At 49.2% G+C, this 19,035-nt stretch overlaps 1 protein-coding gene across 1 annotated transcript in view; it reads left to right on the top strand.

Annotated features, from left to right (window-relative positions):
* The window catches only part of JAG1 (jagged canonical Notch ligand 1), a 34,446-nt gene extending 25,574 nt beyond the window's left edge, over window positions 1-8,872 (top strand). Inside the window, exons 14-26 of the mRNA XM_058563219.1 lie at window positions 845-1,009; window positions 1,467-1,580; window positions 2,385-2,498; window positions 2,601-2,714; window positions 2,855-2,971; window positions 3,464-3,491; window positions 3,925-4,010; window positions 5,148-5,261; window positions 5,894-6,003; window positions 6,094-6,327; window positions 6,529-6,660; window positions 6,851-7,001; window positions 7,865-8,872. Of these exons, the coding sequence (XP_058419202.1) occupies window positions 845-1,009; window positions 1,467-1,580; window positions 2,385-2,498; window positions 2,601-2,714; window positions 2,855-2,971; window positions 3,464-3,491; window positions 3,925-4,010; window positions 5,148-5,261; window positions 5,894-6,003; window positions 6,094-6,327; window positions 6,529-6,660; window positions 6,851-7,001; window positions 7,865-8,322 (1,937 nt within the window). The 3' untranslated portion in view covers window positions 8,323-8,872. The remainder of the gene's footprint in view (window positions 1-844; window positions 1,010-1,466; window positions 1,581-2,384; window positions 2,499-2,600; window positions 2,715-2,854; window positions 2,972-3,463; window positions 3,492-3,924; window positions 4,011-5,147; window positions 5,262-5,893; window positions 6,004-6,093; window positions 6,328-6,528; window positions 6,661-6,850; window positions 7,002-7,864) is intronic.
* Window positions 8,873-19,035: the final 10,163 nt, after the last annotated feature.

Here is a 19,035-nt window from a genome sequence, read left to right as displayed (position 1 = left end):
GCTCCTCTTTCCCCATTTGTCACTGCCCCTCCACGCTCTAAGAAGTAGTGGAGGTGAGGAGATTGAAATGCCCTAACCTGCCTGCTTAGGGAAGCCAGCACACATGGAAACAATCGGTCCAGGCCCGCCAGTGGGAAAACCATGTCTACACGGAGCCCAGGGGAGAGAGTGTGAATTGAGCATTCCTGTTCTGGGGTGGGCGGATTCACAAGCCAAGACAAATTCCTCAGAGCAGCAGTGTCAGTAGAACTGTCTGCAGCAGTGGAAATGTTCCGTATCTGCACTGTCAGGTATGGTGGCTGCGGCCATGTGTGTCCACAGAGCATTTCGAGTGTGAGTAGTGCAACTACAGAAGCTCTTATTTGACTTAATTTCAATTCATGTAAATTGAAGCAGCCAAGTGCGGCTCGTGGCTGCTGTATAGGTGGCACAGCCTTACAGGTTGTCTGTCTGTCAGCCTTGCTTAAGGACGACTAAGTAGGAAGGAAGTAAAGCTGGTCCTTCTTCCTTTAACATGCTTCTACCAAATTGGGTAGAGGTCAAAGGTAGGGTGGAAGGGGCCCACAGACATGTAGGCTTCTTAGTCACATAGGGAGAAAATGACTTCTTAAAAAACAACAACAAAAAACCACAACAACCCAAACCTCCTCTCCACCTGGAGTCTCGACTTTGCCTGTCACAGTGTGACATGGCAGTTTGCCAGTGTCTCGGCCTCCAACCTCTTCCCGTCATTGGCCAAAGGGTGCCCATCTCCAGGAGAGCAGGCTTGGTGCGGGCCCTTGCCTGAGGAATGCCGTGTCTTACCGGTCCGTGGCCGTGATCTGATCCCGAGTCTGTCCTCTAGTGATTGACAGCTGCACAGTGGCCATGGCTTCCAACGACACGCCTGAAGGGGTGCGGTATATTTCCTCGAACGTCTGCGGTCCCCACGGGAAGTGCAAGAGTCAGTCAGGAGGCAAATTCACCTGTGACTGCAACAAAGGCTTCACTGGAACGTACTGCCATGAAAGTAAGACCCCTCGGTGGAGAATTGGGGCACGGTGCCCCCCACCCTGCATCTGCCCAGCTCGGGGAGCATTTGAGTTTGAATTGTTTGAGCCGAGACCAGTGAAGGTTTACCATTCCATCTAGGATCTGAGACTGGGTTGTGTTTAATTTATGAGATCACTGACGCCTCTGAGCCTTCAGTTTATTTTAGAATGTTCTGGAATCTTACTAGTTTGGGTGGTCCTGCTTTCTGTAGGAGTTCCTTCCCCACTCCCACCAAGTAGCTTAGCCTGTGAGGGCATTAAATAAAATGGACGAGGCAGTCTCTGGAGGCCCCTGCGTAAGCTGCCCTTTAGATTCGAGAAATGGTCCTGGTGGAGCTGAGAATGTTGGTGCTGGGTGCATTTTCTCAGGAGGAGCCTGTAGAACAGTGCCTGGCTGTGGCATTGTCCCTAATTTACTTGTTCTTCCTTTCACAGATATCAATGACTGTGAGAGCAGCCCCTGCAAAAACGGTGGCACTTGCATTGATGGTGTTAACTCCTACAAGTGTATCTGTAGTGACGGCTGGGAGGGGGCCTACTGTGACATCAGTGAGTCTTTTGGGGACAGACAGCTCTGGGATGCAGGGGGATGGTGGGAGAATCCACATGGGGAGCCTTTCTTTCTGTGGAAATCTCTGAAAGTAAGACCCAAACAGTTCCTGCACTGGGACAGCATAGCCTGTGTCCTGTTTGCATTTGTTAATGTTGATGACAGCCAGCAGGGAGGAACTTTTGTGCTGAGGAGCTATAGAATCAAGCTGTGTAATTAGGATGATAAATATCCCTGCTTGAGAGGAAAGGCATCATCATTCTGTTTTGGTTGTAATTTCTGCCCATCTTGATTTCAATTTCCCTTGGAGTGACAGAAGCCTGCCCCTCTGTCTGGCCTAACTTATAGCATTAAAAGGAACTCAGGGGGCCGGCCCGGTGGCGCAAGCGGTTAAGTGCGCGCGCTCCGCTGCGGCGGCCCGGGGTTCGCTGGTTCGGATCCCGGGCGCGCACCGACGCACTGCTTGGTAAGCCATGCTGTGGCGGCGTCCCATATAAAGTGGAGGAAGATAGGCACCGATGTTAGCCCAGGGCCGTCTTCCTCAGCAAAAAAAGAGGAGGATTGGTGGATGTTAGCTCAGGGCTGATCTCCTCACAAATAAAAAAAAAAAAAAAAGGAACTCGGTTGGGGGCTCCTTTACTCCTGGAAAAGGGTGGTCGTGCTTAAGTCCTGGGATCGTTCAGCTGGTCTTGGAACTTGGAGTGGAAAGCAGGAGTGGAGGTGGCTGTAGGAAAGGCGTGGTTCCTACGTGTTGTGAACGGTCCCAGAAGCATCTTCAGCTGGTGTCTCCTCTTTGATTCTAGACATTAATGACTGCAGCCAGAACCCCTGTCACAATGGAGGCTCGTGTCGTGACCTGGTCAACGACTTTTACTGTGACTGTAAAAACGGCTGGAAAGGAAAGACCTGCCACTCACGTAAGTGGCAACTGGCTGGTATCCCATCTCTGGTGACCCCTTCCTCTCTGTCTTCTGTTAGGGGGCTGGCCAGGGGCTCAAACTGAGATCTTTCTCCTCCAGGTGACAGCCAGTGTGATGAGGCCACGTGCAACAATGGTGGCACCTGCTATGACGAAGGGGACACTTTCAAGTGCATGTGCCCTGGAGGCTGGGAAGGAACAACCTGCAACATAGGTAACTTTCTGCCCCACATGGGATTCTCAGTGGGCGTGGCCACCCGAACACCTGCGACTGCTTTCCTGAGTCTGGTTCTTGTACCTCCAGACTGTCTTTGGATCCGCAGGAGAGTGGTCTTGTCTGCTCTTGTCTTGTAGCCCGAAACAGTAGCTGTCTGCCCAACCCCTGCCATAACGGGGGCACCTGTGTGGTCAACGGCGAGTCCTTCACATGTGTCTGCAAAGAAGGCTGGGAGGGGCCCATCTGTACTCAGAGTGAGTGTCGCCCCACCCCCCTTGAACTCTCCGAGGGCTGAAGGAGCACATCCTGACCCCCTCGGGGACTCGCAATGGAAACCAGAAGCAGAGCTGTTTGATGTCTGCTGCTGCATCACCTGGGTCTGTTCTAATGACTTGATGGGATGCAGCCCTGACCTGGGCATGAGAAAGTCGCCGAGCAGATAAGTGGAGACAGATGGCGTCTCGGTTCCCAGCTCTGGTCTGAGCAGCAGCCTGTCTCCTGCCATTCTCACACCCCCTCCCCACCCCTGCCAGGGCCTCTTCCTGTGTACATGTGTCCCACGGCGAATGGAACAAAGTGTGGAGCAGGCCTGGTTCCAATTGAGCAGAGGTCTTAAGTGCATTTTGCTGGTGTGAACTACAGCTTTATCATTTGGGTATTATGGAAATAAGAGGTGTTTTTACTTCGGGCTAAGACTGCTTTGCCTGTTGAAGTCCTCGCTATTAAGTTGTCTTTTTCCTTTGCAGATACCAATGACTGCAGCCCTCATCCCTGGTAAGTGTGACCACCTTTTAAGTCGGCACTTGTTGGCTGTAATGTGCATGGGCATCACCCGGGGATCTTGTGTGAAATGCACGTTCTGATTCAGGAGATCTGGGGTGGGGCTGCAGACCCTGCCTTTCTAACAGGCTCCTAGACGATGCTGATCCTGCTGGTCTGTGGACCGCACTTTAATCAGCCAGGTTGTATCTTCATTTGGAGCAGTGATTCTCAACCTTGGCTGCGCAGGAGAATCGCCTGGGGAGCTTCTGTAAGTCCCGGTGCCCGGGCTGCAGCCGAGACCTGTGAAATTAGACGCTCTAGGGGTGGGACCCAGGCAGTGGTGAGAGCTGCTGATGGTGACTGTTGTGGCGGCCTGTAATGAACTGGCAGCCAGAGTCGTGGATCGGGATGCTGGTAACTGACGTGGTCTTTGCTTTCCTCTTAGTTACAACAGTGGCACGTGTGTGGATGGAGACAACTGGTACCGGTGTGAGTGTGCCCCCGGTTTTGCTGGGCCTGACTGCAGAATAAGTAAGGACCTCCTCTAGCTGGTTTTCCCAGTGGCTTTATTCCCCCACTCCACCCCTCAGCCTGAGACTTTTCATCTTTAAAATGATTAAGGCCATGGTTCCCATTAAGTAGCCCTGATAGGCAAGTAATCTCTTGCCTCCAGCTGGGATTAAGATGCCCCTGGCTGGATCCTCCTAGGTACTTGCTGGTCGTTCCCTGGGTGGCACAGCCCTCCTTGTCCTAGGGGAGGGAGCACCAGCCACAGAATGTGATGATTGATCTACCCTGAGGCCCTAAGGAAAGAGTGTGCTTTCCCCCGTGACTAACATGAAATTATGGGCAGGCGGATGTTAACCACGGCTACGCTAGTGTGGGACAGAGCTAAGGCCGCTGGAAAGGACTAGGGCTGTTATTTCCCAAGGCTTGATCAGGCCCTGGTGAAATGATCAAAACAGAAAATGGGGGCAGGCAGTAGTTTTTCAGGAAGCTTAAAGTTCATTCTTTATATCGAGCCTTTTTCCAAAAAAGGTGATAGAATAATTGTATTTTTTTCTTGTCCTCAGATTATTTGAAATTTTACTGGTACTTGAGATCCCCAAGTCTGGGACTGACTGGATTTCAGCACGAGATGGGGGTGCATTCTATCTATTTCATGTTTCTAAATCGGGTTGGCAGACTTTGGCCTGGGGGCCAAGTCTGGCCTGCTGCCTGTTTGTGTGGATAAAGTTTTATTGGCACATTCGTTTATGTGCTGCCCAGGGCTACTTTCATGGTATTTCACGGTAACAGACTCCAGTAGTCGTAACAGGGACCACATGGCCCCCAAATCCTAAAATATTTGCTATCTGACCCTTATCAAGAACTTTGCCAGTCCTTGCTCTAAATTGCACTATCAGAGAAAAAGGAACTCATTTAAAAATGGCTGTCTCCCGAGATGATTCTCAGGTGTTAGAAGTCAGATGCATGGTGATTTTGGGAGCAGTGACTGGTAGGGGCTTGGGGAGTACTGATCTCCCTCTTTCTTTGGGTGCTGGTTACATGATGAAAATTCATTCTTACGACTTGTGTGCTTTTCTCTCTGTACGTTACATCAGTGAACACTTAGAGAAACATTGCTGCCTCCCATTGGAGCCTAAACTTGAACTCCATTTCTTCTAGACATCAACGAATGCCAGTCTTCACCTTGTGCCTTTGGGGCGACCTGTGTGGATGAGATCAATGGCTACCGGTGCCTCTGCCCCCCGGGGCACAGTGGTGCCAAGTGCCAGGAAGGTATGTGGGCCAAGCCCTAGCTGCCCGAGTAGACACGACAGTCACCATTTTGACCGTGAGTGGGCACTGTGCTCAGGGAGAAAACAGAGAAGACATACAGCAGGCACCATAGAGAAGAGGAAACTTGAAGGGTCCCCTAAAAACAGGGTAGCTGTTGTTTTTAATCAGCTATTGCCCAAGTTACACCATGTAACAAACCATCCCAGAACTGGGTGGCTTACAGCTGTGATAATATTTGTATCACTTGTGGGCGTGCAGGGCAGGGGGCAGAGTGATATGTGCTGCAGGGTAGACTCGGGTCTATTCTGTGTGCCTCCTCACCCTCCCTGGACCAGTGGCTGCACGTGGGGCGTGTTCTTTTCCTGGCAGATGGCAGGCTTGCAAGAGGCTGATCTCAGCTGTGAGAGACTGCTCACATCCCATCTCCTAGCGTTGCATTGGCTGACGCAGGTCACATGGCCACACGCAGAGTTAGGGAGGGAGGAAGTACACTTGCCCCTCGTGGGAGGAACTGTGTTGTCACGTGGCAGAGGGCACGTGTGTAATCATTTCCTAACGGAGAGGGGTGAAGAATTGAGAGATCCGTCTACAGAAAAGGAAACTCCTTCTACTGACGGGTCCCCACCTTTCAGTTTCAGGGAGACCTTGCATCACCATGGGGAGTGTGATCCCAGATGGGGCCAAGTGGGACGACGACTGCAATGCCTGCCAGTGCTTGAACGGGAGGATTGCCTGCTCAAAGGTACACGTGAGGGCCACATGGTCACCTGTGTCCTGGAATCGCTGATGGCCGTTTCTCCCCAGCTGCCCGCTCCCATCTGTCTCTCTCCAGGTCTGGTGTGGCCCTCGACCTTGCCTGCTCCACAAAGGGCACAGCGAGTGCCCCAGCGGGCAGAGCTGCATCCCTATCCTGGATGACCAGTGCTTCGTGCGGCCCTGCACTGGTGTAGGCGAGTGCCGGTCTTCCAGTCTCCAGCCGGTGAAGACCAAATGTGCTTCTGACCCCTATTACCAGGATAACTGTGCCAACATCACGTTCACCTTCAACAAAGAGATGATGTCACCGGTACGGAACAACTTCTTTTTCAACTTGGAATGGCGTGTGTCTGCTTGTGCTAAGGCAGGGATGTCTCAGCTAGGATCTGGCTTCCTTAGCTGAAATTCCTGTCCGCAAAGTGCAGTTTGGATGTAGTCTAACTTCCAAGGAAACATCAGTCTTTTTTTGTTCCAGAATCTTACATGTGTGGGCTTTTAAATATCGTTCTAGGGTCTTACCACAGAGCACATTTGCAGTGAACTGAGGAATCTGAATATTTTGAAGAACGTTTCTGCTGAATATTCAATCTACATAGCTTGTGAGCCCTCCCCCTCTGCAAATAATGAAATACACGTGGCCATTGTGAGTAAAGACCCATTCACACTTAATTATTTGATTGCAAGGTGGTTAGCAAGCTTCAGTTAGCCGGTATCAGAACGGAGCAAATATAGTGAAGGAAAGCTTGACGATACATGTGTTGTCAGTAATTTTGAATAAAGGCTACTGTTGAGTGTTCCCTGACCCTCCAGTCTGACAGTTCTTCTTTTTCCAGTCTGCTGAAGACATACGGGATGATGGAAACCCCATCAAGGAAATCACTGACAAAATTATAGATCTCGTTAGTAAACGTGATGGGAACAGCTCACTTATTGCTGCCGTGGCAGAAGTGAGAGTTCAGAGGCGTCCTCTGAAGAACAGAACAGGTAGGTGTCACGTGGGAACGTCCCTTTCTGTGATGACTGTCAAATGGATCTCATTACACTGTCCAATAAAGCCACCAGGCGGGGAGTTACCTGATGTTGCCTTCCTCCTGGAGCCCCCCCATTTAACTGGTGAGAAAACTGAGGCCAGCTGACATCATCAAGGTCATATGGCAATGGGCAGTTGTTGCCCTGACTTTTTCCCCTGCCAGCGAGCTGTGCTCTCACAAGTAGGCCCCTTGCAGAACATGCACTGTTCCTAGATCCCTCACAGAGCCCTAGGGTAGAGCATCACTGAGCCTTGAGTTCTTGGCCGTGCAAAGCCTGCCTTGACGTTCTAGTGTCAGGGGACAGACTGTCCTAAGGACCATGAGACACTGGTTTGATAGATTGCTTGATGGCCCTGCAGGACGTCCAGACTCCCCTTTTGATGATCTTGAGCATCACTGTTCTAGCGAGGTGAGAAATTGGGCACACAACCGTATGGGGCATTTGAGCTGTCCGTGCTCAGATCGGGTTTTGGATAATTCTGAAAACCAGATCCTACGATGAGCTGCCTAAGTAGCCAGACTCCCTTTGACTGAACCAGACGCTGCTGTCCCCACATGGAGTTGGGGAGCCTGTAGGAGCTGCTTCTCTGCCTGGTTTCTCAGGGGACAAAAGTGTCAGGGTCTCCAGGGGCCCTGGCCCCAGCACTTGCTTATCAAGCTGTGAAGTGACAATATGCAGTTGTGAAAAGGGACTTGTCCCCATGGTGCCCCTTTTAGAGACTAAGGGCAGGAGAACCACTGTTGGTATGGTTTTGTTCCCGTGGTGGCTGCTTTTTCTTCCTTGGCGAGTTAATTGGTTTGGGGCCTGCCTCGCAGATTTCCTGGTTCCTCTGCTGAGCTCCGTCTTAACCGTGGCCTGGATCTGTTGCCTGGTGACGGCCTTCTACTGGTGTGTGCGGAAGCGGCGGAAGCCCAGCAGCCACGCTCGCTCGGCCTCCGAGGACAACACCACCAACAACGTGAGGGAGCAGCTGAACCAGATCAAGAACCCCATCGAGAAGCACGGGGCCAACACGGTCCCCGTCAAGGATTACGAGAACAAAAACTCCAAAATGTCGAAAATAAGGACACACAACTCAGAGGTGGAAGAGGACGACATGGATAAGCACCAGCAGAAAGCCCGGTTTGCCAAACAGCCAGCGTACACGCTGGTAGACAGAGAGGAGAAGCCCCCCAACGGCACGCCGGCCAAACACCCAAACTGGACAAACAAACAGGACAACAGAGACCTGGAGAGTGCCCAGAGCCTAAACCGCATGGAGTACATCGTATAGCAGCCTGCGGGCGCTGCCGCCACCGCTAGGTAGAGTCGAGGGCGCTCGGGGCTCGTAGTTCTTTAAACTGTCGTGTCCTAGTCCAGTCTGAGGCTGTTGTTGACTTAGACCCTGTGTTAATTTAAGTTTTGACAAGCTGGCTTACACTGGCAATGGTAGTTTCTGTGGTTGGCTGGGAAGTCGAGTGCTGCACAGCTATGCAAAAGCCAGTCGAGAGTGCCCTGGTGCACGTTCCCCGCAGCCGACACAGCTCGGATCAGGCTCCCAAGAGAAGGCCCGGCCCCTAGGCCTTGAGCTTCCACTTCTGCCGGATGTCCCGATGGTGATGCAGTCTTAGGATCATAGTTTTATTTATATTTATTGACTCTTGAGTTGTTTTTGTATATTGGTTTTATGATGACGTACAAGTAGTTCTGTATTTGAAAGTGCCTTTGCAGCTCAGAACCACAGCAACTATCACAAATGAGTTTATTATTTATTTTTTTTATTGTATTTTGTTGTTGGGGGAGGGGGGACTCTTGATGTCAGCAGTTGCTGGTAAAATGAAGAATTTAAAGAGGAAAAATGTGTCAAAAGTAGAATTTTTGTATAGTTATGTAAATAATTCTTTTTTTATTAATCACTGTGTATATTTGATTTATTAACTTAATAATCAAGAGCCTTAAAACATCATTCCTTTTTATTTATATGTATGTGTTTAGAATTGAAGGTTTTTGATAGCATTGTAAGTGTATGGCTTTATTTTTTTGAACTTATTTTCTTATTACGTGTTGCCTATAAGCCAAAATTAAGGTGTTTGAAAATAGTTTAAGACAATAGGACGGGCTTCTGTGCCTGGAATACTGGTGGAATCTTTCTTTTGTACGACGTCAGATGTTTAAAACACCTTCTATAGCATCACTTTAAAACACGTTTTAAGGACTGACTGAGGCAGTTTGAGAATTAGTCTAGAACAGGTTTTTTTTTGTTTTTTTTTTTCTGCTTTAGACTTGAAAAGAAGAGACAGGCAGGTGATCTGCTACCCAGCAGTTTAAGGGAACAAGTTGAGCTATGACTTAACGTAGCCAAAATGTGAGTGGTTGAATATCATTAAAAATATCAAATTGTGTGAAGTTGGAAGCACACCAATCTTATTTTGTAAATTCTGATTTCTTTTCACCATTCGTATGTAATACTGAACCACCTGTAGATTTGATTTTTGTTGTTATCTACTGCATTTAGGGAGTATTCTAATAAGCTAGTTGAATACTTGAACCGTAAAATTTCCAGTAAGATCACTGTTTAGGTTTGCCATAGAGTACACTGCCTGCCTTAAGTTGAGGAAATCAAAATGCTCTCCCCAAATTTAAGACCAACAAGGCTTATGAAACAGAGTAATTTCGTTGGTTCACCGTTGAGACCGTGAAGATACTTTGTATTGTCCTATTAGTGTTATATGAACATAAAAATGCATCTTTGATGTGTTGTTCCTGGCAATAAATTTTGAAAAGTAATATTTATTAAATTTTTTGTATGAAAACATGGAACAGTGTGGCCTCTTCTGAGCTTATGTAGTTCTGCCCAGCTCTGCCCTGGGCCTTTGCCACCGGCTGAGTGTGTTCTGGCAGTCGGGGTGTGATGAATAGGCTGTGCTTGACGGGGCACTGGATGGGCGAAGAACTGAAAGCCTCTTCAGCCACAAAATTCATCTGAAGTTCTCCCACGGCGGGGCTGCTGTGGAGCTGGAGCTGTGAGAACCCTGTCTTGGGGGCCTTGATTCCCTTGTTATTCAACAGCAAGTGTGAATACTGCTTGAATAAACACCACTGGATTAATAGCCTGTAGTGTGGAGGTGAATTGTTTGTGAGCACTCACGGGAAATGCCCACCACACTAAAAGGGTTTTAAATAGCTTGGAATTGGTGCTGGGGGATGAAGAGGGAGACTGAATGCTTTTTTGTTTTTCCTCTGGCTACTTGGATTAATATTAATGTCTTGCTATTATCAGAGACCACACCCTCGGCTTCTGTGCACGCTTATGCCTCCAGGGTGGTTTCCTCAGCGCACAGGAAGTAGAGGAGCTGCTGGGGTTAGGGCCCATCTACTCAGCACCTTGTACCCAAGGAGTGAGGGTTCAGCTGGCCTCGCCTTGCGGCCTGGGGGTGCCAGGTGTCTGGGCTTCCATGAGGTTCTAGAGTCGGGCTGTCCCCACCTGTAAAGGGCAGGACAGTTGTGGTTCTCACTCGTGGCTGCTGGGGCCAGAGGCCAACATGGCCCTGCCCCCGCATCATGGGGTGGGGGTGGGAGCAGCTTTGCCTCCGGCATCTGCAGTGAGTGATGAGCCACGGTGGTGACGGGCATCTGGACAGCTTCCAGCAGCTGTGTGGAGTTGCCAGGAGTTCCCTGCTTCTGGTTGGGAAGCCAAAGCTTACCTCCCTTGGAGCTGTCCCCCAGTGCAGCAGCATTCAGGCCATCCACCCACCTGCAGTTTTCATGGTAAAACTCTAACTGGAACAACAAACTGAATGGAGGAAAAGCTGCCGGATGTTTTTCTTCTTTCATTCTTGGAAAACTTTTCTCTCTACCAGGCTAGGAATTGTGTTCTTCGATGGGCATCTTGTTTAAGAACAGATGGTGGGCTTTAAGTATCCCTGGCTTCTGCATGAGCAGAGGCCATCAAGGGAGTCAGAGGCCGTGACACAGTGTTTTGGCTCTCTGGGAAGGCAGCCCGAAAGACCTGGACAACGATGAGTCTGGATTCCCCTGACATCTCCCTGCCCTAGTGTAGCAATACTTTCTGTCGCTAATCTCTGCCGGTAGACAGCTGGTTTCTGCAAGGTGGGGTCAGAGGGAGGGAGGGAGAGGTGCTCTCCTGGTTCAGATCCAACAAGCCAGGACACAGTCTGGTTTAGAGTGCTGAATTCAAACACCATCCTGAAGCAATACTTTGCTCCAGTGGTTTGTAAACTTCGATACTGCAGGACCCCAGAATTCCTTGGGTAGTTGCCAAATGCTTTTGTGCCAAGAAAAAGACAAGTGTAATGAACCTCTGCGATTCTTTATTCCAGGAGAGACGTGATCTTGAGATTTCCATGTGCTGTGTTCAGGAGCCTTGAGTCGAGGACATGTGGGAGTGGGAGGCAGAGGTCAGTCCCATCTGGGCACGGCTCACAGCCAGGACCTTCAAGGGCGGCTGTCCCCTTTCTCCAGGTAGAAGGAACCGGGCAAGGAGCCCTGGCTGTCCTGGGGACAGGGAAGTGGAGAAAAGAGACTCAGTACCTTTCTCATTCCCAGTGAACATTCTGGGCCCTCTCTAAGGGGCCCCTGGAAGAGAAAGAATTTTCAATCCAGAAACTTGGCCAGCTAGAGCCTCAGCATTAGACTATACCATGAAACTCCAGGAAAGAATTAACTCGAGGCTGGTTGTTCTAGGATGGGAAGCTCTGTCCTGGGACTCGAGACTTACACAATAAGGAATTAGAACAGGAAAGAGGGGTATATCTTAATTGATTAAGAGCCCAGTGAGGGGGCCGGCCCACTGGCGTAGCGGTTAAGTGCACACGCTCTGCTTCAGTAGCCCGGGGTTCACAGGTTCGGATCCTGGGCGCACACCGACGCACCGCTTGTCAAGCCATGCTGTGGCGGCGTCCCATATAAAAATAGAGGAAGGTGGGCATGGATGTTAGCTCAGGGCCAATCTTCCTCAGCAAAAAGAGGAGGATTAGCATTGGATGTTAGCTCAGGGCTGCTCTTCCTCACAAAAAAAAAAAAAAAAAAAGCCCAGTAAGACCGGGTGATAATCAGAAGCGTAACTTTTAAGCAGGTTTCTCTTAAAGGCAGATTCCCAGGCCTGGCCCATGATTCACAAGCGGGGGCCTGGGACTCTGTATTTTCAATGAGCTTTCCCCTCCTCCCAGGCTTCTGTACAGTAAAACTTGAGAACTCTGCTAAAGTACTAAAGAACAAGCCCTACATTAATTACAATGTTTTCCTCCTTGTTAAACTGAATTAAGTAGCCTGCAAGCCAGTTTGTTGCTAAATTGCCACCTGACATCATTTTTAAGTAAAATAATTACACTGCCCCTTGAGCAAGTTGTGTAGACGTCTAAGCGCTGCATGTTTATTGGCTGATCTGAGGGGTCAGTGAGTCAAAGTTAACTTCTTTGGTGATATTTCTTAGGTAGCAAAGAGCCGAAGGAACCAGAGCGTGGGTTTCCCACGTTTTTAAACGGTATACACCTGTCTATCCAAAAGTAAGCAAGTACGCAGCTAAAAACCAGTTGCCTTTAAAGAAAAAACAAGTCCTACAGCCCCACAGAGTTGCAGCTTGGGCTGAGCAATGTTCCATCATTTCCGTTTCGGCCGCGGCTCTTTTTCTTGCCTCTACTGGGAATGAGAAACAGGAGTTCAGAGGTTCCTGGTCTGGGAAGACGCACAAGCACATGGGTTATGGGAAGCCTCCTCCTGCTAATGTGTATTTATACTTTGTAAGCTCTGATTCATCCAAGCATTGGAACAGAACTCTGCTTCCTGAGGTTCTGTTTTTAAATAGATAGTTTGCAAAAACAACAATTATTTTTCTTAACATTTTTTTTCCACCCCACAAGCTGCTAAACATCCCGCCTGGGGCTATGTCAGTCTACCACAATGCCAATGACAGCTTGGTTATCGGAGGTGGAAGGTGCCCCGAGGCAGTTCTGGAGGGTTCTGGCCCCAGAAGTCTTCAAAACAAAGTTTAGAAACCATTAGGGCAATCTTGATGTGTCACTTCAAATCCACGAGACATTTCTGGGTCTATTAAAAATAACGAATTTCCCTTTGTGAACAATGGCCTTCCAATGGTTGTTAAAAGAAAAGAGCGAGTGGGGGTGATGCTTGTGGGACTGCGGGTACCGCTGCCTGGCAGCAGAGGGGCCTGCACACCTGCATGGCACCCTCTGAGATGCTGTCAAAAGGGTGCGGCTCCCTCGCTCTGGACATAAATTCTACCTGTATTACTTGCTCTTGCATGCCGGGCACAACCTTCCTGGCTTAGAATGTGTTTCTTTCAAGTCCCAGGCAGCTTTTACAAGTCTTAAATTATGTATCATTATGCACGGGTCCGGTATTAACCTGTGATACGCAAGTCGGGAAAATTAACTTGGAGAGTAAAGGCTCTTAAATCCAATAAGAACCTCGAATTGAGGCCTGCCCGCTGCCTCCTCCACCCCATTTGATTCCCTCCCCCTGCAAGCATCCACACCAGGGCACCCAAAGGTTGAATTATCCAGAGAGCAAAAGCAGATGCCAGCAACATGAAAGTACCAGCTTTGTTTGAAAGAGAAGCTCTCCTGGCAGGGCCAGTGGGGCTCCTCCATGATCCCCGAGGGGAATACAAGTTTGCAGCTGGCTTCCTAAGGACCGCTCAGGCAACCAAATGCATTGCCCCCTCTCTGTTTTGCACCTGAAGAGTGGAAAGCTGCTTTATTTCATCCTTGCTGAGAAATGTGCAGTTGAAACGCATTCATCTTAGACTCACTGGATGTTAATGCGAATTGAAGACCTTACTGATCAAAAGACCCAACCCCCAGGACTCTCCCAGAAGGCGAAACTGAGGCCTAGAGAGGTTCGGGGACTTGTCCGAGGTCACAGAGAGAATTAGCAACAGCCAGGATCAGAACCTGAGGCTCCTGCTTCCCGGGCTGCCGTGTTTTCTGCCTTTTCTGGGAATTTGCTGCATGGCCCAACAGCAGATTTATGCTCGGATCCTGCCCTTGGCATGATTTTCAAAGGTGACGAGATGGGAGATCAGCAATTTTAAAAGGGGGACACAAAGCCTCAAGGGAGGTCACAGGAAGCTGCCGCAGAGACATTGTTGTAGATCTGAGCTGTGCCTCCTCTAGGTTTTGCCTAGAAAGTGATATCGTTATAAATCTGAGAGCAATAGGTGTTTTCCAAACCACAGGCAGATTAAGCCCCGTCCCTCTGTGGGTGGTTCCTTTGTTCTTGGGCAGCTTCAGATTTCCTTTTTAGTTTCTGCTTCACAGAATTATAAAATGAATTGCAGGAAAAGAGGTGCAGAAAGGAAACTGACAGCCTCACTACATTCTACTTCTCCCCGTGCATGCACACGCATGCACATATATGCACACGTGCATGCACACAGAACACACACGCACACTTGACAGTTTTCAGGACAGTGCTGCTCTCCATGTGTGAGATGCAGTTGGAAGGATCATGACCGGTGTCAGGTGATTGCAATTATAATCAGGCCTCATCCCACGTTCTCGAACCACTCCTGCTTCCCCTGGCAGGCTACTTCCAGGTTATCGCGGAAAAATCACCTGAGCGTTTCAAAATACTAAAGTGCAAGTAGCATGAATGTGATGAAGTTCACCACGTCCGGTATGCGGCTGGGCCAGCACAGACAGATCTGGGAGTTCCTGGAACAGCCTGTGGGCAGCTCTGCTTCCTCCACCCAACACCCCAAAGAGCCTACTCCCCTGCGCTCTCCGCACCCACTGCTGAGGGATTAGGAACGGATCCCACAAGTCATCTTTAACCTGTTTGTCGTGTCAGGGTAGGCCAGAATTACATACTATGCAAAAGTTTCCTATGCACTGAGGCACCCACGCTGAACCACTTGGAAAAACTCCATCCTAGAGACAGAAGTGTAAACGTTCCAAGTTCAGGACATTAACCATCAGATACTCTCAGGGGGCTTGCTCTGGCTTTGCAGGGACGGTTTTTGGAAGTGTTTTTGAAAGAATTCAAGGCATAAAACAGAAAGGAAGAGCACAAATGTGAAACAGCTACAGGTTTGCACAAAACTAAGGAAGAAGTGTCTGTGAGGGAAAGGAAAAGGAATGGGAAGGGATGGGGGTGGGGGGCAAGGCCTCACCACTACCTCTGGCTTTCTCCACATCCAGGGTCCCCTTACTTCTGTGTTTTCGGTGAGTTTTTAGTCCAACACTCAGCAGAAGAGGTCCTAAACATTTTTTCCAGGGCGCTCTGCCTGACATGGGCCCCACCAGTTGCCTGTTACTTTCACCTCCTCGGTGTGCAAAGCCAGGCCGTGGGCCCAGTGGTCCCAGGAATGCACTCCAGAGCCAGACTTCCTTGATTCCAATCACAGCTCTTCCTTCCTGATTCCTGGCATTGGTATTTTCTGTCTGTGCGGCGTTAGGCTCACACAAGTGTGGCCCAACAGCAGAGTTTCTGGGCTTTGGGGTTGAAAACACCTGGATTCTAGGCTCTGCCACTTACTAACTTGGGAAAGTTTCCAACATTTTTTACAAATCAGTGTCCTCATCTGCGAAATGGTAATAAATGTATGCCACTGTTAGTATTCATGAAAAGGGCTGCAGGAAGAAGAAAGAATGCTGCTCTCAGTATTTCTCTAAGCATCCTGTGAAACAATATAGAGTCCATTAAAAGATAAGGAATCCAACTGGATTCCAATGACGGTCTCCGTTCTTACCATTGAACTGGGCCCCCGTCAGAGAAGAGCTAAGGGCTGCTGGATCTCGTGGTAGACGGAATCCCAGGAAGGCCCCCAAAGATTCCTGGCCTCTGGTTATTTGATTAAACACTAATCCAACTATTGCTATAAAGGGATTCTGAAGGCCTAATTGAAGTCCCAAATCAGTTGGCTTTAAAATATGGAGATGATCCAATTGGGGCTGACCTAATCACAGGAGCTCTCAAAAGCAGAGCATTTTCTCTGGCTGGTCACAGAAGGAGAAGTCAGAGAGGTTCAAAAATGTGAAAGAGATTCAGCACAAGGGAGGCTTCTCCATTATTGAAATGAAGGGGCCACGTGGCAAGGACCTGAGAACAGCCTCTGGGAGTTGAGCGAACTCCCCCATCAACCACCAGCAGAACGAGAGGGCCCTTAGTTTCACAAGTGCAAGGAACTGAATTCTGCCAATGACCTGGGGGAGCTTGGAAGTGGATCTTTTGCTAGTTGATCCTCCCAGTGAGGATATAGCCCAGCTGACACTTGACTTCAGCCTTAGAGACCCAGAGCAGAGGACCCAGCTAAAAGGTGTCAGAAAGACACTGTGAGATAGTCAATTTGTGCTGTTTTAAGCTGTAAGTTGACCGTAACTTGTTATGCAGCAACAGCAAACTAATATAGGCCTCTTCTAAAGGGAGTCGTAGCAGGCTATGTCACGTGCAGGTGCTGTTATTTGGTTTCGACTGTACAAGTTGTCAGCTTCCCCCCATCAAGTCAGTGCCTGTTACCAGTGTAGCAGAAAGAAAAGCTCATTCAAGACAAGCATGAACTACAGGACCGCAAGATAACTTGATGCCCAATTAAATTCTACAACAGTGTGTGGTCTGAGAGTACAGATGGCTCTCTGAAGCCTCTAAATAATAACAACAGAACACAGTTCTTTCTTCTATATCTATTCCCCAAGTTTTATAAAATTAGGGCCAAATGAGGGAAGCTCAGATACCTGGCGTTGGAGGACTCCAGGACACACACTCTTGGGCCAGTTTTCTCCGCTTACGAAACGTGATGATGTTTGACTTCTGTTTTGTTTTTACGGCGAGAAAGATTAGCCCTGAGCTAGCATCCATTGCCAACCCTCCTCTTTTTCCTGAGGAAGATTTGCCCTGAGCTAACAGCTGTGCCCATCTCCCTCTATTTAATATGTGGGATACTGGCCTCAGCATGGCTTGATAAGCAGTGCGTAGGTGCGCACCCAGGATCCGAACCTGTGAACCCCGGGCCGCCGAAGCAGAACATGTGAACCTAACCATTATGCCACCAGGCCGGCCCCTTGACTCCTGTTTTCTTGATGAGGTTTTCAGTGGACTGGACATCTCAGAAATACTTTGTAATGTGCCTCCCGCCCCAGCCTTTCTTGACAAGGAAGCTCCCTCCTAGCTGTCCCCGCTGCACAGTGGCCGTCTCCTCTGGACTGAGAGGCGGCTAAATGGCAAGCCCCATTTTCTCTCCCACCATCTCCTCTTCCTCCGTTTGCCTCGTATGTTGGGCAGCTGGCCTAGGTGGACACACACAGCCAGTGGCAGAAACCTAAGGTTTCCCTCAAGTCCAGTGAGCTTTTCTACAATATTACCAGGACCTGGCATTAGACCTTACAAACATGTGCAACAACAGCCAAAATCATTTCTACAACCAGGACTCAGAACATGTGATTTGATAAACCTGTACCAAGAGATACTATCTTCAAAGGAAAGCAAGGCGAATTTGATGTAGAAAATTCACAGATGGACAGTCTGCTTGTCTTTGAGCCTACACAGAAATTTTAGGTGAGATCCAGAAGGTTCTTCCAGCTGGAGACTACTATCAGCATCAAAACAAGAGCCCCAGCAGCAGATCTCTTGCATCTCTAACACAGAGAGCTCTTCCTCCCAGAAGTGCTTTCAGATTGTCAGGGCACTATTCACTGGAGACCCATCTGCGGGTGCTTTTCTAGATGCCCCAGCCTCTCTGCCCACACAGTCTCCACTCTGCTCTAGGTGGTCACCGAGCTGAGCAGAAGGCACTGGGAAAAGGCTCACCAGGCAAGCAGTTTAAGGCGAATATACAAATCAAAGCAGGGCTGCTGTTTCACAAGCCCCAGTTCACTCTGGCATCATTACAGGAAGGTCCTTCCAGGCTCCTCCTACTGGGACACATCCCAAATGCCCAGCCCAGTCTGCCACATCAAGGCTGGAGGTCGCCCTAATTTACCATTCCACCTTCTCCCTCTGACAACAGGAATGGATGGGCTGGTATTAATTCTCCCAGGCACCCACAGTGGCTTTGGGAAAGAGCCGTCTGCATTCTTCTCACCAGCTGAGCATGTTAAGGAGGAACTGAAAAGGCCTTAAGAGCCACTGGGCCTAGAAAAGTTCCCAGTCAATCCATCACCTGCCTCCTCCAGAGAAGGGTCTGCCAGTCCATCCCACCTGCCAGTTCCAGGGGCAGGTGGAGAGAAGGATGTGAGGCAGTGAGTGGAAGAGCTGTGTCTATGTCCGTGAGTGTGAGTGTGTGTGTATGTCCAAGCGCGCGCGCGCGTGTGTGTGTCTAAGCGCAGCGACAGGACTAGTAATAGAAGAGCTGGTGAGAGAGCGTGGGAGACTGGGAACTTATTTATAAAAGCTCTTCTGCCCTAAAGCAAGTCAAACTCCCTGCTGAGGAGTTGCTTTTTCTTCCTCCCTTTTGAGTCTTGTGTGCTGATCTGACCTCTCCCCCGGCAGAGGTCAGCGCTCTGCTCACCCTGCGCACACTCAGCCTTCTGGGGCTTTGTCGCCTTAGAAGCTTGAAGAGGAGAGAATTCTTCAGCTCTAATTTCTGAGAGGAAAGCTGCAGTAAATCTCGTGAAGAAGCTGGTCTTTTTTTTAAAGGAAATATATACACGTTCTGATCTGTGGGGAACTGCGGAGAAAACAAAAGGCAAACACGAGAACCGTCTGTCACCAGAGTCCCCTCCCACAGCCTACTTCACCCCCTAAAATAAATCAGGCTGGGTAATGGATGAGGTCTGAAGAAATGTAACTCAACTTAAAATACAAGGTCAGCATCTCAGCCTAGGTAATCCTTTGGAGGATGAGAAATCCTCCTGCTTTTCCCACAGGGTTATTTCAGATGCGCTTCCTGAGCCAAACTATTTTAAAAGCGTTCATTCTTCCACTGCCCTGCCAAATGTGAACTTGAGATTCACACGCACTTTTTGAGAGCTGATTAATGATATTAATGATCATGGATCAAAGACAAGCCCCATACAATTATTTAGGTGCT

This window comes from Diceros bicornis, chromosome 19, assembly GCF_020826845.1.
Source record: "Diceros bicornis minor isolate mBicDic1 chromosome 19, mDicBic1.mat.cur, whole genome shotgun sequence".
In the NCBI taxonomy this organism is placed as follows: Eukaryota; Metazoa; Chordata; class Mammalia; order Perissodactyla; family Rhinocerotidae; genus Diceros; species Diceros bicornis.
Note: the sequence above shows the minus strand (reverse complement) of the source record. Positions and strands in the feature narration are given on the sequence as shown.